Source organism: Eufriesea mexicana, unplaced genomic scaffold (genome assembly GCF_001483705.2).
Source record: "Eufriesea mexicana isolate 0111107269 unplaced genomic scaffold, ASM148370v2 scaffold1523, whole genome shotgun sequence".
Classification (NCBI taxonomy): Eukaryota; Metazoa; Arthropoda; class Insecta; order Hymenoptera; family Apidae; genus Eufriesea; species Eufriesea mexicana.
This window is the reverse complement of record NW_016909723.1, coordinates 884,015-908,095: the sequence shown is the minus strand read 5'-3', so window position 1 is coordinate 908,095 and position 24,081 is coordinate 884,015. Positions and strand designations below refer to the sequence as shown.

The following is a 24,081-nucleotide window of genomic DNA, read 5'->3' as shown; positions in this document are numbered from 1 at the left end:
AGTTTTTTTTTTTTTTTTTTTTTTTTTTTTTTTCTCTTAATGTACTACTTTTACTTTATATTCATAACGATTTCCGCCAGTGTATCGTCGCGACGAATGTTAATTTATGTCAGAAAATTATATACTTTCGCGGGAGATAGCGCGAGGTGCCAAATCTCGTAGGAAACTAATTTCTACTCGTTTTTTAATTCGAAAGAATTTTAATGTCGCGACCTTCCTCACCCGGTGATGAATCACGTCGGTATTTCTACTTATGAGACTTTTGCATCCTACGTATATGTAAATTTTGTACCCATTTTGACATTGTTAGTAATAAAATATTGTTGTTGTTTTCTTCACCAAAGTTTTCTCCTTTCTCCTTTATCCCTGCACTCTAGACGCAGACGTCCCGTTTCTCAAATTTAATTCCCGACGCCGGTGACAATTTCGCGAACATCTTTCTGTACGATAACCTTCCAACTGGAAGAACAATTGGGCCATAACGACGTCTAAATATCGCGAGGTTCGAGTCGAGACTTGCCATAGGCGTAGATCGGTGAATGTTAACCGAGCACGGTTCGATTCGATCGGTATCGATCGTTTGGAGATGGAAACGCGAGGAGACAGAGGTAACGATCCGCGAATGAAAGGAAATGATGCGGATCTCGACAACGTTCGGTCGATCGTTTGGGCGCGGTAATGGAAAGGGGAAGTGAGATTGCGATTCAACGGAATCGCTCGTATCGAAAATCGCGGCAGGTGAGAGAGAGTGGCGTGTTCCAGTGTTTTGCTTTATTTTTCGCATTCCCGACGAGTATGCCGGAGGTCGAAAATAAAATCGGACGAGCCTGGCCTCTTACTTTCTCGTACCTGGGTTTTACCTCGGTCCCTTATATACACGGTAAGTTGAAAGCTCCGCGCCATTATTTCCTCCTTCGCTCCTTCGTCGGCTCTTGTTTGCAGCAACTTCCTTCGAGTTCTGCGAACTTCCATAATGCTATAAAGCTTCTAATTGCCTTTCCTTTAAAACCAACCACTTCGGATTCTGTTCGTACAATCTTAGCATAATTACTCGTTTGAATTTCATCGCTGTCTTTCTATTTATGCGATTCCTTTCGCCTCTGCGCAGGATAAACTATTCCCCTCCGAGGGAATACGAATCGCTATGTATTTTCACGCGGTCCAGGTTACTATGCTTCCAAGATTAGATCTCAAAGTTTCAGCGACCTCTCGATCACCTTACGAACTGTAAACGAGCATACGGATCGTTCTAGGAACCGAGCATCTTCTTCACCTGTATCCGTATCTCGATGAAATCGCGATCCCTGAACTGTCAAGCTGCGTACGTCGCCACTGTACTGTCGAGAAAGTTCCTCGTTTTAATTGAAGATAATTCGACTGTATGTACGAGTAAGACGGTCATCATTTATTAGATCATTCTCCTTGCTTCCACACCCAGAATGCGGATAGAAAGTGCTTTTTTCCTCTTCAACGAATACGTGTACTCGTACCTGTACTCGTAGCTGGAAAAAAGGGTCTACGGAAATGCGAGTCTCAATGACGCATCGCTCCGTGCAGGGAGAAAGATCGACAAAGAGATTGATGGACTCTGCGAGATCTCCTTTCCTTCCGTTAATTGCAAACAAATTTTTCCAAGGCCGCCGAGAGGGAAAACTAATCTGCCTCTTTTTCTTTCAGGTTTCTTCCGTGCGCAGATACATTTTGCGTCGCCTTCCTGTAAATTTCTCTCGTGTACGAGATCAATTTTATCTCTATTAAATCAAAGATTCGTTTTAACTCATTCACAAATCCGCCGGGACACGTTATTTTCGTTTTGTTCTTTGATAGGAAATCGTGCAGATTATTCGTTTTCAGCTCCATTAAAATTCCGAAACAATAGCTTCAGGGTCGTTTTCCACGATCATTAAGTCTCTTCTTGAATACATTGAACGCACCCTTCGATTGTTCGCGCAAAGTACCCCCTTCTTCGCTTCGTTTCCTCTTACTTCTTACCCTGCATGAAAAATGCAACAGGCTATATTGTAATTCGTAAATGGAGAATCGTAAAAGTTTTTCTCGATAAATCGTTCCTCTCTTTACGAATGGCATATTCGCGACGTATTTACGAAATACAGATACACGGTTTGCCATGTTATATTTTCCGTGATATCTTCCTCAGATGTTATCGACTGCAGGCCAAGAACAATTTCAGTTCGTTAGCAGACTAATGAACCGATTAACTGGCAAAGCAATTAATACAACTTTGTATAGGAAAGCTTGGAACGATTTACAAGGAGATTACTGGCTCGAACCGGGCCGCGACAGTCGTTTAGTACACCGTCTTCCGTTGACAATGCATTTCGCATGGATTAGTCCGGGTGGAAATTAGAAAGATCTATTTAATGACCAGTTTCCGATCCCCACGCGGTGTATACCCGTTTCCATTCACTTTTCTTCGATTCGTTCTAACAGCTTGACGTCTAATAACGCTTGTTTTTCTCAAATTAATCGTCTGTGGTAATTATCGTCGATTGTAATCGTGAGAAATGTATATCAATCGACAAAGAACTGGAAATTAGAAAACCGATATCTCTTAGAACCGATAAGGGGTGCATTTATTTTATAATCCTGTTCGCTGCATCGAAACGTGGTTCTCTATCCACTGCGATTAACGAAATTAACTTTCGAATAAATTCCTCAAATAATATCGTCGTTTTGTCGTAGGGTCAATTGTCATCTTTTGGTACGACTATTCGAATTTCGAGATCTTTCTTTCTTTTTCTGTTCGCGGCACGTTCCATAAACTTTAACCTCGAGAGGGATAAAACAATCCCTTTACTTCCACCCGAGTCCTCTTGGTATTCCTCGCACGTGGTCCAGGAGGGCCGCTAAAGACGCTATGATCCACGAGTGAAATGTGCCCCGTCAAGATATACATACACACTGCTGGTAGGGGTAAAGGCTATATAAGAGAAGGTGAATCTACATTGGTTTTGTAGTAGAGCTGGAATCTTCGGGTCGCGATCGTATCTTGAAATTAAAGCGAAATGGTAAGTGCTTTGAACCCTCGACAGTATTTTCGAAAACAGTGTCTTTCTATTTGGAAATAATTACGCTACCGAAACTATGACGCGTATATCCTTTTCGTCGTCGACTGCCCGAATGAAATTTCTCCGATTTAGAAATTCGATAACTTTTGAAAATGAAATCCATAGGTTGTGCTACTTTGATAATGTTGCATCAAAATTAATATGAGAACCAGGAAGAGAAACTCTTACTTTTCCGTTGACTTGCGGTATACTTGCTTACGGGAGTGGTCCTCCCCCGGAGGGACTACATCCTGGCGTAGTGTATAAAAGAGTGGTTCATGCTGGATGTTTACCCAGAACTTCGCGAGCAGTGAAAGTGTATCCTGATGCAAGTGTATTTTTTACCAGTAGTTGCAATGGTTAAGGAGCACATATATCGACTTAAATAACAGCTACAGCGTTTGTCAGAAATATTAACACGATTATGATTGATTATCGATACGATTGCAAATTTAATCAATTTCAAATTTTCATTTATTCGAGTAAATCTATATCAAAAGACAAGAGAAAAACGTATAGTTTGTGAGTTACATGGTACTCTGATTGTTTTGCAGAAATTCTATTTGATACTAGGTCTGCTGTACATCGGTACGTATGGGGAACAGGAGATCAACTTGGAGGACATAGAAAGGGACAACCTGAGGATGGAAGGACTATCGAAATATGGAAATATGCGATCCGAGGAAGCGAGATACCAAACGAAGCCGAAATTTGGACAGCAGCAGTTCGAAATGCCAAACCAATATCATATGCCAAATAATTCGCCTGTTTCATACGTAACACCTTCTACGTTGCAAAATGTAAAGTATTTCTTATTGTGAAAATAAATACCAGTGATTACGTTATATCGTATTATCAGGAATTTATGCGATTCATTTTTATCCAGTAAGTATCATAATCGTACGTTCAGCCACACAGGTATGCCGTGAAGGAACAATCTTTTCCACAACAAAGCAACGTCATACATAATATCATGCCTAACGAATTGTGGCAACGATTCCTACGGCGTTACAACGAATACAAACAGCAGCTACCAGTACCTCCAAAAGGAAACCCACCAAATGTCTTTCAATCTCAATTATTGACTTACCAACCAGAAGTGAGTGTCGGTAATCAGTTGCAGACTGTTCAGCAAAAGGCGGTGTCGGCAAAGTATGCGAAGAATACGAACAAAGGTATCGACGATACGGACGAATAATAAACAGCGCGTATAATTTCCATTCCAACGTGTTTGATACTAAATTATACTTTTGTAGAGCTATTCATCGACATCCCCACCATGCACATTTTGAATTATTACCCCAATTTGGACGTAAATCCTGGCAAAGGCGCTGCACCTCAATTAACCACAGCATCAACCAACCACATATCGATCCCCCTGTACACTTCGACGATGAATCAGAAGCCGATAGATTCCGTGATGACACGTTATCAAAACTCGGACGATGCAAAATATAATACAGCTCCGATCACTTTCACGCCTAAGGTCAATACCCGATCGAATATATATTACAAAGAGTACCCTGTACGTAGCTAAATAACTTTTGCAGAATCGATGTCCAAACGAATGGTGTTTCAGGTATCGAAGAGCGTTGTCTCGTCAAGCCCTGTTTTATCGGAGAAATACGTTAACCCCTCGTTATCAAGAGCACCAATTTACGCGACGCAAGACCAATCGGCTGCTCAAGGAAGGCAATTTTTGTACACTCAAGCAAAGATTGCTCCGGTACTGCCGCAATACGTTCCTCAGCTAGTGTACGCGCTACCAGCAATGGTTTACATGCATGCTACGCCAGTTTACAGCGACGCTTACGAGCGTCCATCCGGCTACGATCAGGACAATTTTTTGCCAGGAAACGTGAAATACACGGCGCCACCTGAACAGTTGCAATCCGAGAAACCAGTTACTGATGAGGTACCGAATCAAGTTCTGGGACAGCAGAGCAGTCAGAGCGTGACTCAGAATTACGTCAAGGTTGGTAGCGATGCGAGAAAATAAATGGAATTTGATATCGCAATAAGAACGTCCGAAGTTTCTTCTCGGCTAATACCTTCCGCTATAAAAATGTATGTATCGTAACAGGAACCGGAAAGTCCCAACACCGATTTGAAGGCGCCTCAGAAAGCTTCGCAGGACTTTAAATTCGACGCTCCACCTTTGCCATCTGTTTCCGTGGAGAACGAACCTCTTCCGGAGCAAAATCACGTAGCTTCTACCGAGCCTAGGTCACTCTTGGATTCGTATGTCCCAAGCAAGTTAATCGCTGCTCATGACACCGTCAGGTACGAGATCATCCGTTACGTTATTCCACGCGCGTACACAAAATTTTCTTCGTCTCGACACTGCTGATACACGATCGTTACAGGTATCAAGAGAGGCCGATAAAGCTGGAAGGCGGCTTTCTTCCATCGAAAGAAAATTTTGTATACAAGAATCATAAAATGAATTGACGCATAATAGGTTTTCATCTCGCCTGACAATTGAGGAATGTCGTGCATGATGGTCAGTAGAAAGGGTAATATCGTTAAGGGATATATCCACGTTCAGAGCAATTCAGAAACAAGCAAAGACATGCCGTCGAGAATGAGAAGCGTGATCGCATCTAGTCTTTCATCGTTAAATCACAAGCATAAATGTCATACTTATACCTAATACCGTTCTTCTTCTATTCTTTCAAATACCCATGGGTGTACGTTTTATACTTTTTAATAAATTCTTACTAAACAAAACGTTGTTTTATATATCGAACCACGTTAAGTATAGCAATCGAACAGATTACGATTGAATCTTTTTAAACAGTTCGAGGGAGAAAAATGTATTTCCACGTAACCGTGAATTGAATTCTTATATTTATAAATTCACGGTACGAATAAAGTCGTCGAACATTATACATTTAAATCTCTCTCGAATGCGAATAAATGAGACATAATCGCGATTCGTGAGCCGGATAAATAACGGACACGATAAAATTTAGTAAGAACCGTTAAACGTCAAAATTAAAACGTTCGTTTCCTTCTACTGAACTAATCATTTTTCGATATTGGCTAATTTATTAGTTCATTTCTTTAATTATGGCGCTAGTATAATTACGATAAAAGCATTACCCATACCGTTACGTACTCTAATAGAGAGTCGTTGACACATGGTAATGGTGGAGACATAAACTTGTTTATGCGTATACCGACGTGCCAAAATGAGAAAGCGGATGCTGAAGAAAGAACCCAATGGTGTAGCCTTTTGAAATTGCTCGCAGTGTCGTAAAAATTTTATTTTATCCTTTCTTTCTTATTAACACACGTGTACGCGTATTAACACACACGAACGGCGATATAATAAAAACCGTACGTTAAGAACTTTTGAATACTTCCCACGACCTTTAACGGACGAACTCAAAAATTTGCGTAATTGCGAGGAATTATTAAATCTGGGACGATTTGTCTCCCGCGTCGAAATTGGCGAAAAGAAAAATATACGTCGCGTTCAGATGTAATTAATTGTCTGTTTAATCACGCGGAGACAGGGAATTACACCAGGGTGCCAGCTGTCGCGGTGTCGAAATATTGACCGAGGATGAGCACACGGTGCTAGCAACGTCGCTACGCTACTGGAAGGTGTCTTTCCATATGTATCGGATGAGGAATGCTAGCGTGTTACGGCGGTGAAACTATAATCGTGGTGTCCCTCTCGCGGTTCAGGCGAAGGCATATAAGGTGGGATGTAGCTGCCACTGCTTCATCAGTTCCAAATAGCGAGAAGACCGCTAAGCGCACAAGTTTAAGGTCGACCGTCACCATGAGGATATTCGTGATACACGTAAGTACGCCTTCTCGTTATTTTAATCCTATCTCCTGCGCCTGTCATATTCCTACGCGTGTATATTCACTTGGATAATTTTTCGAAAATGGCAAAGCCACGCTAGACGCTTGCATCGTTACACCGGTAATCTCGTTCATCTAAACAGTTGCTTAAGAGATACAAATTGCCAGATTAGGTAGGGTGGACGAATAATAGTTTTACGTGAGCGGAATATAGCTTTTACCTTATCTCGTTCGCGAGGGATTACCCTTGTTAGTGCCACCGAATCTTTCTAACGATAATACGAATGGCGTTATTCGTATGCGTTGCTACGTTCGTCGACTTATCTCGTCCCGGCTCGTACAAGCTCTCGCAGGGCAGCCAACGAGCGTAATTGTAACGATCATTCCGCTGATAATCGCGTAATCGAACGATCATTGCACGCTGATAATTGCCTAATTGAAACGTTCGTTTCGCGGATTATTCGTTTACCGGCAATCCTCGCTAACGATATTAAACAAACGAAGCAAGTAAATTGAGTAACCGTTGTGTCAATGCACGCAGAATGATCCGCCATTTCTGTCGCTGATACGACCGAATTCTTTTCGTCGACAGGCCAATCGAGACTCTTTTGACTCGGTCATTAGGGAGAAAGTGTTTCTTATTTTCTTCCATCCACGGTCGCGCAGGTCCGGCAGAGTAATCGTGGCAGATGCTCTTGAGCAAGTCAGTGAAAGTGCTTGATGGTATTCGAGGAACAGCGGCTCTCGAGCTGTCATAAAATCCACTCGGTCCGTTCGTTATTAGGTAACGGTTGATTTCCTACCTGGTAAAAAGATAAACTAAGGTGAAAATGATGCGTAGCTCGCGTCTGACCATCGCAGGAACATTTCTCCTTACGAAAGGGTATCGGTTGGATGGTTCCAAAATCAAATATGACAATTAGCCAAGATGCAAAAGCGTAAACTGCGCGTTATTCACGCGCTTTACGCAATTTTCGTGGTCGTTTCTACGAGATCGTTAACGTTGCAGCGTATTCGGAACGAGAGACAAACCCGGTATAGGAGTTCGAGTCGAAGAGAATATGCCTCAAGGTATATATATATGTCGAAGAAAGCGGTGAAAATCGCAAGTGCGCACCGTATAAAACACGTTCTTCTCGCTTACCAAACGGGTGTTCGGTTTCAACTGTGACCTTGTAGAAATTCGCACTTTTTCTGCAAGGTCAACCCTCGTAATACTTATCGCGCAAGAAAGCGCGATTTCCCCTCAATAACTATTGGTTCTCTCGCTAAACGTTCGAGATAAGAGTAAAAGGATACGTCACGTGTGCGCGTTCGGAGAAGGTAAAGGAAGGAAAGTGAAAGTAACATTATCATTACTGGAGCATCGAGCTGTAAGATCGATGATCAGCTTCTCTCGTTATTACACGTGTTCGTTAAACGAATTCGTTGATTTTTCACACTTTGTTCGTTGCTTTCAGATTGCCACGATTCTCGTAATTGGCCTTTGGTCGATGAACGTTTTTGGAAAGCCTCTACCCACCGATGCCGATGATGCTCAGACGTACGAGTCTATCACCGATGCTCCCCGCTTAGCCGACATCGACGATGACGTCTCGAAGGTATCCGATTCGAAGATGGACGATCAGGTGGATGACAAATTGCCGATTTTGCCGCCGATAATTCTGTTGGACTTTGGCAACGGTACGGACGACGAAAATGTCACTTCCGAGGAAAAGTCGAAGCGTACGGTGAACAACGGCCTCGGTTATGGTCTGGACAAGAACGCCGTGCAAATGAGGAAATATAATTACTACTTCCCGGCGGGAAAGACGGGAACAACGGTCAGCATAGAAGAATCCATCAGCCCATTTTTGCCAAAAACGATAATCGAGAGGGTACTGCCTGCCAATTCAAAGCGACAGTTCGATATACGAGAAAACCCTTTCGCCATGTCGTTCTCTGACATTAATCTGCAAAGTCAGACTCAAACGGATCTTCGATATTCGAACGTTGCTCAGTCAACGAAACCCCAGTCCGTGTTCGGGTTACGGACGAAGCCGCAAAAAGCCGCTGCAAGTTCCGAATCGTATCAAAACTTCTTTACCACATCGAGAACGCCAGTCAGTTCGTTCGTCATTCAAAATTCGGGATATAGGAACAACGATGTCTCAACTACGATGCAATCACCTTTGGCTGCTAGCGTCACAGAGACAGTCACATATGTAACTCCTAGTCCGGAGAACTTTGCGAATTCACAGAGGAGTTCGTTAAACTATGTTACGGCAGAGCCATTCCAGTACAATCGAAACTCGCAGACTTATACAGGCCAGAGGCAGAATATTCAATCCAATATCAATTCCCATGGTTTCGGATCCGTCTCTCACAGCGTCGAGTCCTCTACGCTCAGTCCACTAAACTACAATTCTAATTTTCCAACCGCTGGCTCGTCGTTCTCCAATGGTCCAAAGTACACTTTGGAAGATGGAATCCGTTACGAGAAGAAAGTTTTTTGGAAGTATCCGGACGGTAGAGTATCCGACATGCCACCTCGAACTTTTGAAACTTATTCCGAATATCCGCAATCCTTGACGCAGCAGCCCACCAAATCCCAGGCTGCTCATTCGATCTATGAGAGCAGCTCTACGGAAAATAGTATTCTTTCGCAAGGGCCGGTGCAATTTCCCATAGTTCCCGATCCGACCGGACGAGAGCCAAACCCATTCGTTTCCGCCGAATCCTTGTCGTCGAGTTTACCCCAGCAACAAGTGTACCGGCTCGGTTATCAGAATTTAGTGACCCAGCGACAAAATGTAAACCTGGCGCAACAACGAAAACCCAGCGGTAATGTGGCACCGCCTTACTCTTTCTCGTCTTCGCTCTCATCCGGGAAAACGAGACCTAGCCCGAGCGGTTCCAAGATCAACTCGCGATATCAGCGACCACCGTCCAGGTACATGACGAACAGCGCGAATCCGGAATACACGTCCACCTACTCGCCGGAATCGGTCCTAAATGTCACCACGTCTGGCGACGCCATCTTCGGTTCCTCCACCGTGCGTCCCTCGCGAAACATGCCCAAACAGGATCCTCGGGTACAGAGTTATCTGGATAAGATACTCTCGATGGACGAGGAACCAAAGAAGCACGGCTTCAACAACAACGACCTAAACAGCTACTCCGATCTTCGATATTCGGATCTACTGAGTTACAACCCGTCCATCTCCGAGTACATCCGAAATCCTTCGTCCATTCTCAACGTTCGTCCGACGTTCGTGCAAGCCGGGAACTCTTTGATACCGGTGATTATACTCAGAGTGGACGGCGCCTCGCCTATTCAAACCAAAGCCACGCAGAACATTAATTTAAAAGCTCTGCTGCAACAGTACCTGGTGCAGTACGCGAAGAGCATTCAAGAATTGGCTCAACCGTCCACGTACGTCCTCGGAACGGAAAGCTTCTCGAAGCGTCCGGCCTTCGAACCCAACAAGAGTCCTGTTCTGGATTTGATTCGACTGACGCAGGATGACGCACGAGAGACACCAAGCTACGATTCAAATTCGTACATAGGCAAATCGAGTTACGAAGCGAGCGGCTTGGACAATTCGAAAGACTTCGTTAGCGGCCAGTACGCGGAACGTCCGAGCGGCCGGCAGAAAACGAAAAGCGTTCAGATCATAGAGGATCCGAGATTCCCCGCGTACAAGGCTAAGAATTAAAATTCCCGACGAACAGGAAAAGTAAAAGTGGAAATTCACGCGAAAGCTACCCGGCACATTTACCATTATCTCGTATGACGCTTTGTGCCATTGAAGTTGAAGAGAATACGATCCACTGGATCAAAGACAGTCATTCGGTAGTATTTAATACGGGATTGTGCAATAAACCTACGCGATGTACCGTACGTACCGACGCTCGAAGCTTGGTCGAGTGAAATCGTGCTCGAAGCAGACCATTGCTTCGAAATTTAGCCTACCCGATCGACCAAATTTTTCACTTCAAGAAGGTACCTTATAAACGTAGCTCTTAAGGATCCGGTACGAAGCAATACATTTACGCTTTTATATACATTCCTATCTAATTAAATAAAATACGTATTTAAACGAACGTGCATTTTATTTCCTTTAAACCTGTTTTAATGAGATCATTAGCGATATTTATCGCATCGTACAACGCTATTTCCACGCGCTGCTGATATAAAGCTACTTTAATCTTCGTTACTTTCAATTCCCCTTTTACCATTCCTCTCAGCCGCCACGCGAGGTGTCTCCGATAATGGCTTCCTTAAGACCTTCGTATCGCGATATCAGTCGGATGGTAATTAACTGCGATTTATCGTTGCTGTTTAATTTGCGTAGGCGCAATTAATCTAGAAAATCGAAGAAAAGTAAAAACGGGAAATTTCTAATGGAAACTCTTCTTTCGCTCAGCGATTCTGCCATGTACGGTGCGAAATGCAAATTCAACAACGCGTACCTTCGACGTACGCGAGACGCCTGGAACGCATTCTTCGCAACGTCGACGTCGACATCATCATCGACGTTGTTTCGAACCGTAGATCGCGATCTAAATGGTAGCGAGCGCTGGAGTAATTCTTCTCGTCTGCCGAAAAGCATAGAAGAAGAAAGATGAACAGGTGCTCGGTTGCTAGAGGAAGGTAATTAGCATTAATTATCTGTTGAGCGTAGATGAACAAACTGAAACCACGATAATCGTAGGGCGCAGTTAATTCCACGTTTTCACAACGAGAGGCAACGATAATATCTCCGCATATCTGCAGAGCACGGCAATTAGACACAAGGCATTAAACTGTAGCGATTGCGAGTACGATGTTGCACACAGCAAAGAATGCTCGAGCGCAGTATCATCGCGGCACACCGACACCAGCCGTCGTTTCTATCGTGTAAGACGGGTTGCATCGGGAGGAGTGAGCGCGCTGCGCATAATGCGTGTGTTTCAGAGCGCATAAAATGCAGCCGGGAAACTACTGACCATTCCAGGCGAATCTTTTATACTTTGTGCAATATCTAATTGCGGTCTCCTTATATCTGATGGCTTCGATCCTAGCCTTAACTGGCGTCCGAAACGTATTAGCTTTCCGAAGCTATTCGGGGCCAGCTTGGAAAACAAAGCTCGCAAGCAGAACGTAGACGATTAATCAGAGGAACAAAAATGATCAACGTTTCCTGTATCATTATGGCTAATTGCAATTAATTGAACTAAATATCAGTGGATCTCGTAGTGCAATGCCATCGGGCAACCCAATTTTTTTTCTTTTCCCAGCAAATTCGCGTGGCTCGCGAGATAATGATGGGTGGTCGCATCCTGCACTCGCACGGACAACAATTTCCCAGCGATGGTCGCGTGTCGCGAATGAAAGTATCCTCCGGCTGGTGGACTGTAGGATAATATTTAGAACGATATTTTTCACTTGGCTACCGGAGTGTATAAAGAAAATCGCGTGTCTACTATGTGGCTCAGTTCTCGCGTGGAGGTCCACCTCGCAAGGTCTTTCGGATTATAGAAACTCAGAGAAACACCCGTGGTCGCGATCAATGTGTTCAACGTGAAGCTCAGTGATACTCGGTCCACCTTAATCGTGGTTTTCTGTTTTAGAAGGCAAACACAAAGTGCTCGCCCCTGCACCGGCTAGGAAAATGTTCTTTTACCTTGTAAGTACGCGATCACAGGTTTTCCACAACAAGTGCCCATTCGATTTTGTGTGATTTGTGACGATCGATGCACGAGCGTCTCCGATTTCGCCAATCAGTGCTATTCTCCCATATTTTTGTGACAAATATCACCCTGTTGCCACCAAGGAGAGCAACCTATTCGATTCGCGATGAACAAAATCGTGCTTCTATTCCGCGACCAATTTTTAAATCCTAACGATTCGTTCTATCGCTTTCCCTTTTTCGCACGAGGATGAGAAAAACGATAGAAAATACGGGGAATTTGCGAACAGGTTAAAGTTCGATATAGAAGTAGCAACTATACGACGCGCTGTCTCGTATTTATCCTACGAATTCGAGATAAAATATCGATAAAAATTTACGGCGTGTATTTAAATGCATACCGATCAGTGGAATCGAGGCACTCTTTTTCTTCGTATTTCGACGTCGCAGTTTTCCCTAATTTACCTCCCGTTTGAGTTAACCAATTAAAGGAAAGGTCTTACTTTCTTTTGAGCCCGTACATCGGTCCATTTTGGTACGCTCGAAAGTAGAACGAAATTTATCGCTCGTCACATAGTCCACTGATACGTTTCCATGGCAATTAGGGGCAATTCTACCCCGTTGAAAGCGACTCGTTATTAACCGTGATTGTTTCTCTTTACATCCTCAATTATTGTTGTGAAACATCAAACGAAACGGTTTGCGCCCAGTTTCATTATCGTACATTAAAGAGAATTTCCACTAGCGGCTTCTATGCGAGACCGGAGTTACTTCTCGTTCTATATATTACTCTTACAAATGGTCTTCTCGCAGTGATCACTGGAATTCCAAGAGATTCTACTAAACTCCGGCCTTTGCGCATCGGTGAGAAAGTTTCCGAGGATTTGCTTCCGTGCACATTCAGACCTTGACTGTCATAGCACATACGCATGCCTCTCGCATTTTACTTTTCTAGTCTGTTTTTTTTTTTTTTCTTTTTTTTTCTAGGTCAGCCCCCTGACTGCCGCTTATTTTCACCGATCGTTCCGTTTAGCTTTGATATTATCTCAAGTTCACGATAATCGGTGCGCTTTCTTCTTCCAAGACCGACGCATCGACTTTTTCCAAACGAGTCTGCGCGTTATTAAGCGCGTTCGATAAATCGACTTGGTACATTTAACGCGAATAATTCGTCCAGCCATTACAACCGAATTTCTATACGATCGTTGCTACTTTGCTTCATCGCGTATATCGACCGTGATCGCATCGCGACCGATATTGAGAGGTTTAATCGTTCTGTTAGCGAAATGGAAACGATTGTTTTCGATTGTTAACAAGTTCGTATTCGGTGCAGGTTGTTCTGTTATCTTTGAGCTGGCCGCACGTAATAGGAACAGGAAGCACGGACCTGCGAGATGAAGCGGCGTTCGATCAGATTGCAACTGCGTCGGAGAACGTGGAGCAAAACGCGGAGAATTCCAAACAAAAGCAGGAGTTTCGAAATCAACTGATAACATCCATGATAGATACCACGGTGCACTATGAAAATTCAAACGGGTTCATGCCTATGATGGAGTCTTCGTCGTCATCGCCGCTTGATCTACCGCCCTCTCAGCCAGATACTACGTTCTTCCCTCTGGAAACGGTTAACGTTACTTGGAGCAACTCTTTGGACGAGCGGGAAAATTCAAGCAGCAGCGACGACAAGGAGACGAATGGACGAGAAGTGGATAAATTCGAGAATGATCCTGCTTATTCCACGGAAGCGAGAATATTTCTGAATTTCCCGAATTTGAACCGCAGATCGTTCGAGTTCCAAGGCAATCAGAACGAGTTCGAGCTGCTGAAAGTTGGCAACGATACACCAGAGGTAGCTAATTATCCGCAGTTATACGAGGAACCAGCGAATTCCAACGAAAACGAAGATGAGAGGACTAAAGTTTCGTCGAAACATAAAACTTACGGGAAGGGACAAAAAATGGAAGACTATGTGGGAAATTACGGGATAGTCTTCCCAGAAAATAACAGCGAGGGTACTTTGTACAGCTACTATTATCCTCGCACCTCGGCGAAGGATAAAGAAAAGAAGAGTCGCGATCAAGAGAAAGCGGCAAGCAATTATCAACAGGAAAATGTCCCGAACTACGACGGTCGCGAACAAAGCGCGACTGGAGGAATGATAAACGGGCCAACTGGGTCGTCCTTCCCAAGGACGAATCAGGAGGTGAACGCCTTCTCGAAGAACGATCCGACGAAGGAAGATCACTCGTACGGCATGGTTCCTCCTTCTTCGCCTCAAGTTACGAAGAATCAAAGATTCTCCAGGCCAGTCGTGGTCGCTGAAGCAAATTACCAGTTTAACCAGCCGCCTAGAATATCCGATTCCGGCATCGACGATTTCCAAACCTCGAGGTTCATCGACTCGGTGAGCTCCGAGATGTCGCATCGTTACACGATGGACAACAGGAACGGGAGATTTCGAAGCAACGAGGACTCGAGAGACACGTCGGATGACGGCGATTACATGGAGTACACGGAGAGACCTAGAAGAGTACAGAAGAGCAGAAGACGACCCGGTGACAGTTCGAAGAGGCTGCCGAAGGAACATCGAGGCTCTTTGGAGGATAGCGCGGAATACGAGAGTCAGGGTAAGAGGCATCATTCGTCAAGGTCGAAGCCATACCGACAAAGAGCAAGAGGGAATTCGTGGTTGGACGATGATCGGTATCGAGATCAAGACGATAGCTACGAGGACGCGAGATACGATGGGAGATTATCGGGCTCGGAAATGAGGCACGTAAAATCTCAAAACTCCAAGTTTAAGCCGAGCAATAGCTGGAATCAGATATCTCCGAATCTCGAGATTTCGCACTCGAGTGGCATCGAAGTCGGTCAACTGGAAAAACCTAAGCTCATCGTTCCGGTCAAAGTGAACTTGGTACCAGTAACTAACTTCGATCACGCAACAGCGATTGGCAATAGTCAAGGCTTCGACGTGTCTAACGCTATTCTACGCAATATCGTTACAGCCACGCCACTCAGCACGGTTGGCACACCGGCTAGCACGATAAGCACTGCCGAAAACGCGATTGGCCACGAGTCGAAAATGAGAATGTCCACGCCCGTTCCCGATATTATCTTTGGCCAAAACAGCTTCCACAATTCGATGCACGCGGTTCTTCCGCAAATGAACGAACAGAATAGATTCTCGACGAATTTCAAACCTCAATATCTGTCTAGCACAGTCGCTCCAGTTTTTGCGGTCACTCCCGGTTTAAACGGCAACTTGCAGAGCGTACCGATTCAGGATGTTCAAGACGCGTCTACGCCTCGGCCAGCGATCATCGGTGCTCCGAACCAAATGTCGACTAACCACGTGCCGCAATTGATACTTCCACAGCCGACGGTGCAGACTGTCTCGACGTTGGTGCAGACGCCGGTCACAAACTCGGATTATATTCAGGTGAACCCTCACGGGATGCATGGCCAAAACGCTATTAGTCATGGTAATTTGCAGGTTCAAACGCTCCCGACGTTGCCCACGATTACGCCGACGGCGCAGTCTATACCGGTTACGAAGATCAACCTGGTAACGTCCGATTCGCAAAACAAAAAGACTCTGCTTCCTGGGCCCAGCACGAACTTTTTGGCCTCGGCGAGCCTGGCAGTCGGCCATAACGACGAGAGGCAAACGTTCAACGGTAATAATTATTATTTGCAAAATTCCAACACTCAGCAAATGGTTAAGCCGCAGGTGCAGGGAGGACTGTATCAACAGGCGTTCAAGAACGTTAACGTAGTACCGAAAACGAAGACTTACATTCAAACGACTCATTTGCTGCCAGCGGTTTTGCAACCCCTGCCAACGTTCACCAGCCTATCCGCGAATACGCAGCAAGAATTCCCAGAGCATCAGAGCATCCATGGGTCGGATTTCGTGCGACAAAAGATACAGAACTCCGATCTCGATAATGGCGCGTCGACTCTGAAAAACGTGCCTCTCGCATACCAAACGTTCGACAGCGTGGGTAGTCATAGTAATATTAATACGGTAAACGCGTCACCAGGTGTTCCAGGGATCATCGAGAATGCCCATTTACCGCACGTTGGTATGAGGAACGTTGAAATCGTCAATCCGAATATCAAACCGAGCCCGGTAGATACCGCGATCATAAATTCCTACGAGACAATGCATTACCCGGGTACAGTTTTAACCACGTCGATTCCTATGTTCACCACAACCAGCTTCGTTACAGCGAGACCGGCCATATTGTCGTCGACCACGGAATCCAGCAACCTGCAGAACGTAGTGAACTCGCTGACGGAAATAGGCTCGAATAATCAAGCATTCGGCAACGATTTAAAAGCGTATCAATCTCTGGAGAGACCCGTGTTCAATCCCATCAACTTCATTCCGAACGTGGACGTGGTTAAAAATCAGAACGCTTTGAACAGTAAACTGCACGTCAGCGAACCCCTGCAGCAAAGTTTGAATTTGGTTCCGCTGATACCGGGAGGTAATTTCTTTAAGCCTTCCTTCACTGCGCAGAGCGAGCTCCTGGTAAAACCAAAGTTGAGCTCCGACTTGGAATCCTACGCTGAGCAAATGTTCAAGGAATCCCTGAAAACGATCTACAACTCTCAGAAATGGAACAACGATCGTAAACCGGGCAACAATCGTCAGAATGTTTCCGATTTATCAGACATCACGAAACTGAAGAACGAGTTGCAACGATTGAAAGCTTCGCTATCCGATTCGAAGCGAAACAAAGAGCAGATCGAAGCGCACCACAGCGAGACAAAGGTACGGACCGAATTGCCTAGCAAGAAGCCGGATGAATTGCTGGCTGCCTTGGAACAAATGTTGAAAAATCATCCGACCGATTCCTACCACGGCTATTACGGGAATAATAAACCGCATCGCCACCGTAGACCTATCGATCAAGATAAATATAGCAGCGATTTCAGAGACACGAAACATATCAGAGAGTTCCTGACACCGCCGCAATTGAATTCGCATCGCTCGAAAGGTCATTTCCACGAGAAACCAGGGAAAAAGAGACCGGGACCGGGTAGATACAATCACCACAACCATCACCACGGACCAAGATCGCATACCAGGAGTAGTTTGTCTCACAAAGCGGGTGGTATCGAAACTTCTGCGTCCAACATCGATCCCGTTCGCGTCGATGGTTTCTCGAAATACGAAAACGCGCACGACTCGAGACATTTTTGGAAAAGTTCGCCGTACGATTCCTACAGCTCCGTGTCCATGTTGTCTCGCGACAAAAGCAATTTCCCCACGTCGTCTAAACAGCGCAAAGTGGTAGACAGTAAAGAGAACATTTACAACCACCCCAAGGTGCACAATTTCCTCGGCTTAATGATGAAGAACAAACAGCTGCCTAATGGAAATACACCGAGTTACTTTCGAGACCAGGATCAGTTAAAGGACTTCTTCGAAGACGAGACACAACGAACGCAACAGAAATTCTACGACGATTCCCTGCGAGATTATTTTTATAAGATGTCAGATGGTACGTTGTATTCGAATTTAGGGCATGTCGAGTCTGACGCTCGAAGGTCTCTGTCCGAAAAGAGAACGGGTTGAATCTGAATTTGAACAAACAAAATGAATCGATTCTTTTTGTCGAGCAATACATTATTAACTGTACAATGCGAAATAGGTGAAAGAATCGCCGGTTATTCTATAGAGTCCAGACGTATAAACAATCGTATTTTTATATATTTTTATCGACGATGGAAAATTGGAAAACAACGTCGAGAGGTACGATAGAATGTAGATTAACAAGCGTCGTATTTCATTCATCGATAATTAATTCTTTTTCGCGTCACTCATTGTCGAATAGAGACTGTCGCGTGATTATGAGTTGCATCAAATTCACGTACACATCGTTGTATGCTATAATTGAAGTATTAAGAGCGTTCAAACGAATCGGGACTGAAAAGAAAGTTTCAATTGTTTGTTTTTAAGGTGCTAGCGTTTGTTGTATATATTACTTATAAACAAAATATGCAAATGCAGTTTATTCCTTTTATTAATCCCAATACTTCTATCACGAGACTAGGATTCTTGATACTATCTCTGGAAAATATTATGTAAGGTGGCAAAATTGATCGACGAAAAGTAACAGTCTACCCTTCGAATCTTTGTGCACTTATGTAAGTCGAGGACTGTACTTAGACGATACTTTCACTGAAAAAGTAACAAAATAAATTTGATTTTTCTTTGCAATTTCTCTTCTTCAAATAGCAATCGTAAAAGTGTACTGGACCGAGTTGATTTGCCGTTTATCATCGCAGCTTCTTTAATTTCTCAGTGTCAGTGACCGATTAAATTACCGCTAATTAAATTTCTCGAGAGTAAAAAACAGAATGCAACAAAAGTTTTGCATGCAACGTTATCGAAGTGAAAGTAACATAGTAGAGAGAATTTGGCATCGACCTTGGGTTATTTTCACTTACTTTACGGGGTGCGCAGGAAAGTGTGAAGAGTTTTTTCCCCAAAGTCCATGTACTGACAGCTCGAAAAGTCTCCGGTTTTTTAACGTTATTTTCTACCAGATGGAATGGTTACAATCTGGCCTACAAAAAGGTGGCAATCGTTGCAACGCGATTGCCCGATTGCAATAATAATCGGTATGCCGAAAAAGTACGTTCGCGACGTAATCCACGCTATCCCTATGATTTTGTCCCTTGCGAATTATCCACACGCTGATTCTTCATTCAATTTCCTGCATACGTTGCGCCAACCGTGCTAGATTCGATTTGTGACAGAGTCCACCCATTGGTTCTAGAATATATACCGACTGCAGCGAGTTTTAACTTTCACTGGAAATGATAGCTGGGAAGCAATTAGAAAGAAATTTTTTTACGGTTCCCTAGATCTGCGACACCGCAGGGAATAATATGCTCGAGTAATTTCTCGAGGACTATGACCAATGAATATTGGCCAGCTCGATATACTTCCGACAAACTCCATTGTCATATCGTACTTTGAAATATTTTGACGTTGCATTAATTACCAACATCGCTTTCGAGTAACTTTAACCATCTGCAAGCCATTTAACGCGTGCTGTAGGTCGACGGAAAATACCGCGTTCCGTCAACAGAACTGGAACTAATAGACTAATTGTAACAGAATCATCTCTCTCCGAAGGTTATTATTAGGAAAATTATAGCCACGGTTGCGGCGACAATTATTCACTGCGTGCAGGTGAGGAAACGTAAATTAGCGAGGAGTCAGGTCGTTGACACGTCGGTTAAGCATCGACAATCAGAGAGAGTTACGGAGACTTAACTCGGTTTTTCTCGACACGCTTTTTGTCAATCATAGAAAAGCCAAACCCATTCGACTGTCTCGCATCGCTAATCACTGAATATAAAAGATCCCGAAGTCGGCGTCGCAGCCAGTTAAGAAGAAACATCGGTGTCTATCTGTGTCGATTAAGCTGGTGACATGTTGGTACGTTTTCGTGGTCCGTTTTATTCGCGATAATCGCATTTAGTGAAATTTGTGAACAAATAAACAATCGTTCAACGATTGATCCTAAACGTAACATCCATCTGAACATAGTTGAACATATTGCAGATTCTTTTCGTCGCTTTCTTCATATCGACGCTGAATTCGGCTGTAGGAGTGGAGCGTCACTTCTTAACTCCAAGATTCGTGAAGTCGAAGAGAGCAATCGTCGAAACGGGTCATAATGTTCCTCAAGGCTACAAATCTCATCAATTTCAACCGGATGGGCCATACGTACGAAGCATCGAAACGAGTAATCCGAAACCTGTATCGCATAAAGGCGCGAAAATTATCAAGGAATCTTCTCTGATCGGAGCTGCCGGCACACCAGTTTACAGCGGCGTTTTCAAGCAATCACCACCGTATAGCAGATTGCCGTTCGAATCTCAAAATACCAAGCAATTATTACCGTATTCCGATAATTTATTTACCATATCCGCTGGCTATAAAGTTGCAGGTGACAATTTTCCTAAACCGTTCAAGCAACATGGTGTCCATTCCCAGCCAAAGTTTCATCAGAACGTAGCAGCAGGTAAAATATTCCGTTACTTCTATAACGTTACTCTCTCTAAACGAGTAAATCTTTTTCACAGTTTCGAATCATCACCTTCCCGTGTATAAAACCGCGTATCCACTATCAAAAACCGCCGAGTCGCAGATGTACGCGCCCACGTTCCAAAACAAGAAAGCTTCATTGCCGACTTTCCAAGTGCAAAAGAGTCAAGGGCCTCCGCATCTATCCGGGTTTCAAAGCCAGCCACTCGTTTTGAACCCCGTAGAGCATCAGTTCAATTTCGCAGTCAGAACACCGAAGACAAACAACGTGCAACCGAGTGCACCCTTTCTGTCGCCACTTTCCAGTTTTCAGGGCCAAGTGGTCCCAATTTCGACCGTAGCAAACAACGCGCAATTTCCGCAATACAAAGGCGCCACGGTAGAGGTGTATCCAACTGTCGGCGGCTTCCCAATGATAGCTTATCAACCTCTTCAAACACAGCCGCAGTTGCTCTTTGGACAGGATCATGTTCAATCTGTGCAACCTGTTGACAATCCACGTCATCCCGAGGAAATTCGCTCCGACGTTGAGATCATCGACAAGAAGAAACCCGCGCCGCCGCCGAAAGACGATGGCGGCGACGACAACGACGACAACGACGACGACGACGACGACGAAGGTTCGTAGTGACACGATTGTTCTTGTGTAAATAAATATAAATAAATATAAATATAAAGTAGCCTCGTTTCGCAGGTTACGGATCTCCCGAGAAACAATACGGCGCAAACTCGGAAGACGACGATGACTACGAACTTAAACCCGAAAAGTATTTCAAGACGCCACCAACGGAAGGTAACTTTAAGCCTTCTACGTCGTTTCCCTTTAAGCAGTACGACGAGAAGTTTGGCAAGTATTCGAATCGGCATCGCGGCGGGGAAAGCGACGAAAAGCCAGGTTCCAAGTATCAGGATTATCCTTCATCGAGCAACCATGATAACGACGAGCAAGCTCCGTCGGCTAAATATCACTCGGAGGACACCTCGTCGAAACCTTTTTATAACAGGCAAATGGAGGAGGAGGAGAGCGACGATAAGCATAGTTACGAGAGGCAACGGTCAGAAGGGACCTCCGTGGACGTGAACACGCCTAAATATCTCGAGAAGGACTCTGACGAAGAATTCGAAGCGTCGTACAGAGCAGAACCACCGAAACAGAGTAAGTATCTTTGTTCGACGAGAAACCTTTAGTCAACGAGACGATAAAAGGTTAACGAGAATGTATGATCGTAGAATATGTTCATGTGAAAGAAGTACCGGAAGTGGAATACGAATCAAGATCACCGAAGGTGAGCAATTACGAATCCGATGATCCTACGATCGAAGCAACTGGGAATAAATTTAGGTACTACAAGGATCCACGAGATTTTAAAGATGTTGACGGATATAGTTCCGATGTCGTAACAAGCTTAATACCAGGCACATTGTACCAGGGAACTTTTGGATATAAAATACCTTAAAGAAATATGGTATTTAGAACCTGCGAGAAACCTTATTACCAAAATATGTCAGTACACTTAAATTGTAACTATATTTTACATTTGTTTTAGCGCATACATTTTATCCGAAATATCATTTTGTTATTTATATCGTTATACCTGTTTGTATATATGTTCAACATAAATTTGCGTTTCGAATTAAACAGTGTTAGGTATCGATTTATTACATCTCCATACAAATACCTAATCAGCCACGAAGATATTGTTATGTCGATCAAATCGACAGATACTTTTGCGCTAAGGATTAGTTTGACAGGAAGCACGGAAGACGTGTATACCTCTCGATACAGTCACCTCGGTCCATCAATTTCCGAACTCGAAACAAGTCTTCCGGCGATTAATTGCACAGCAACGCTACCGCGGTCAATCGTCATTAAGCAATAAAGACTTGTAATTTTGTTGCGGCATTTCTATTTTTCTATTCTCTTTTAATAGCTTTAATTAATATCGCTATTGTATCCTGGTCGATACGACATTCTCTTACGAATCGGTATCTGTATATATACTGGACCTTCGAGTCTGAGAATTCAGTATCATCGATAACACCACCCACGGTTCTTCCGATATGAAGATCTCATACGGGGTAACAAATATCTCATGTATCAAAATCTTGCTCTTAAGCGTCTATTAAGACAGCGATTTCTCGAACGACACTTGCAGATCGTTATTGCTCTCGCCTTGGCCGGTATCGCGGAGCCAAAATTGTCATCGAAAAGAGAGAAAAGAGGCGTAGCTATATTAGGACCATCTGGCTACGACCTTTTTGGAGTGCAGCCAATTTTTTCTTCCGGTTCATGGTCTCCGACTGGTTTTGGATCTGCTCCTTGGAACCCTACGGGAGTACCAGATATCCCGTTGACGCAAGTTCAGGTTCAAGCCACACACGATGTCGCTATTCAGGTATAACGGATTAATTTGCTTCTCCGCTACACACGCGCGTTCCGCTTTGCTTCACACGTGTTTCTTGTTAACCCCAGACGTTAAAGGAGCCGGGTCGTAGTACACCTAGTGTCGCCTATACACCGGATGTATTGAAAGCTATTCAACAGGCTAAGGAAGCCAATCAAAATGTAAATTGGGCACAGCAAAAGGTAGCAGAAGCTAAACAGGCTGCTGTAGTGCAGCAGAAAGTGGCTCTCGCCAAAGAAGCTGCAGCCAGAGAAGCTACAGCGAGGTAAATGGATGCGCTGTGTGACAGTTCTATCTAAGAAGAAAAGGGGGGAAAAAAGGGGGGAAAAAAGGGGGGAAAAATGTAATTGCATACTTTTACCTTTTTCATAATTCCACGCAGGTCGCAAGAAATTTCGTCAGCGGCTGAATTCGAAGCTAGAGCAAGCGCGAAACAATTGATAGCTCTGCAACAACGATTAGCCTCGTTGAAGGATGCGGTCGCAGCTGCCCAACGAGTGGCTGCAGCGAGAGAAGCAGCTGCAGCTGCTGCCATTCAAAGGAACGCCGCTGCAACGGCTGCAGAGTTGCAAAAACTGGACGTGGACAAGCAGATCAGTCAAAGCGAGCAGGAAGCAAAGGTAAGGGACCGTTGATCGCTTCGCACGAGCTTCTACATAGACACTCGGTACACGATGCCTTCGTCAATTTGCAGGAGAAAGACATAATCGCTGCAAAGGAAAACGCTGTCGCAAACGCTGTACAACTCGCGGCACTGCAAAAACCGACTCATCATCCTTGGGGCTGATAAACGTTCCTACGTGAAACAACACGCGCGGAAACGCATTATCGTATTATCCGTTATGGTCACTCGGTGATGGTTCGTTGGATTCTTTACACTTGTTGCAAATAAAGTTTGTTTTATGCAAAATTGATCGGCCAGTTTGCCGGACGCCTTGCGAATAGAAAGTGTTACGTGTGCTTTCACCGACAGACATATTGTACCATAAGAGTCTAGTAACAGATGCGCCAGTTTGTGCTTTCTTAACATCGCGCATTGTATTTAATCGTTTTCGTTG

General features: G+C 44.2%; 5 protein-coding genes across 5 annotated transcripts; all 5 read left to right on the top strand.

Moving 5' to 3' along the window:
- The first annotated feature begins 2,894 nt into the window (after positions 1–2,894).
- Positions 2,895–5,519, top strand: LOC108548426 (uncharacterized). The gene is given in 8 exon segments (XM_017901342.1): positions 2,895–2,955; positions 3,242–3,402; positions 3,623–3,901; positions 3,979–4,243; positions 4,325–4,554; positions 4,648–5,043; positions 5,152–5,351; positions 5,435–5,519. Coding segments are annotated over 8 exon segments (1,677 nt in total).
- Positions 5,520–8,420: 2,901 nt separating this feature from the next.
- Positions 8,421–10,585, top strand: LOC108548424 (uncharacterized). Its single transcript, XM_017901341.1, has 3 exons — positions 8,421–8,430; positions 8,463–9,922; positions 10,001–10,585. Exons 1-3 carry the CDS (start codon positions 8,421–8,423, stop codon positions 10,583–10,585), a joined length of 2,055 nt encoding a protein of 684 aa, XP_017756830.1.
- A 1,938-nt stretch (positions 10,586–12,523) lies between these two features.
- On the top strand, positions 12,524–18,131 carry LOC108548423 (uncharacterized). The gene is made up of 2 exons (XM_017901340.1): positions 12,524–12,538; positions 13,875–18,131. Exons 1-2 carry the CDS (start codon positions 12,524–12,526, stop codon positions 18,129–18,131), a joined length of 4,272 nt encoding a protein of 1,423 aa, XP_017756829.1.
- A 1,869-nt stretch (positions 18,132–20,000) lies between these two features.
- LOC108548422 (uncharacterized) lies at positions 20,001–22,075 on the top strand. Its single transcript, XM_017901339.1, has 5 exons — positions 20,001–20,006; positions 20,133–20,595; positions 20,657–21,238; positions 21,313–21,774; positions 21,849–22,075. Exons 1-5 carry the CDS (start codon positions 20,001–20,003, stop codon positions 22,073–22,075), a joined length of 1,740 nt encoding a protein of 579 aa, XP_017756828.1.
- Positions 22,076–22,679: 604 nt separating this feature from the next.
- On the top strand, positions 22,680–23,810 carry LOC108548488 (uncharacterized abhydrolase domain-containing protein DDB_G0269086). Its single transcript, XM_017901426.1, has 5 exons — positions 22,680–22,697; positions 22,775–23,014; positions 23,092–23,288; positions 23,406–23,643; positions 23,718–23,810. The coding sequence occupies exons 1-5, from the start codon at positions 22,680–22,682 to the stop codon at positions 23,808–23,810; spliced, it is 786 nt and encodes a 261-aa protein (XP_017756915.1).
- The last annotated feature ends 271 nt before the right edge of the window (positions 23,811–24,081 follow it).

What these genes read in the sequence shown, in the direction of transcription:
- LOC108548424 (XM_017901341.1), top strand. An exon ending in CCATCTTCGGTTCCTCCACC is followed by an intron (nt 9,923 to 10,000) that starts GTGCGTCCCTCG and finishes TCGATGGACGAG; the next exon opens with GAACCAAAGAAGCACGGCTT.
- LOC108548488 (XM_017901426.1), top strand. An exon ending in CACACGATGTCGCTATTCAG is followed by an intron (nt 23,015 to 23,091) that starts GTATAACGGATT and finishes TGTTAACCCCAG; the next exon opens with ACGTTAAAGGAGCCGGGTCG. An exon ending in AAAGCGAGCAGGAAGCAAAG is followed by an intron (nt 23,644 to 23,717) that starts GTAAGGGACCGT and finishes GTCAATTTGCAG; the next exon opens with GAGAAAGACATAATCGCTGC.
- LOC108548422 (XM_017901339.1), top strand. An exon ending in CGACGACGACGACGACGAAG is followed by an intron (nt 21,239 to 21,312) that starts GTTCGTAGTGAC and finishes CTCGTTTCGCAG; the next exon opens with GTTACGGATCTCCCGAGAAA. An exon ending in AGCAGAACCACCGAAACAGA is followed by an intron (nt 21,775 to 21,848) that starts GTAAGTATCTTT and finishes GTATGATCGTAG; the next exon opens with AATATGTTCATGTGAAAGAA.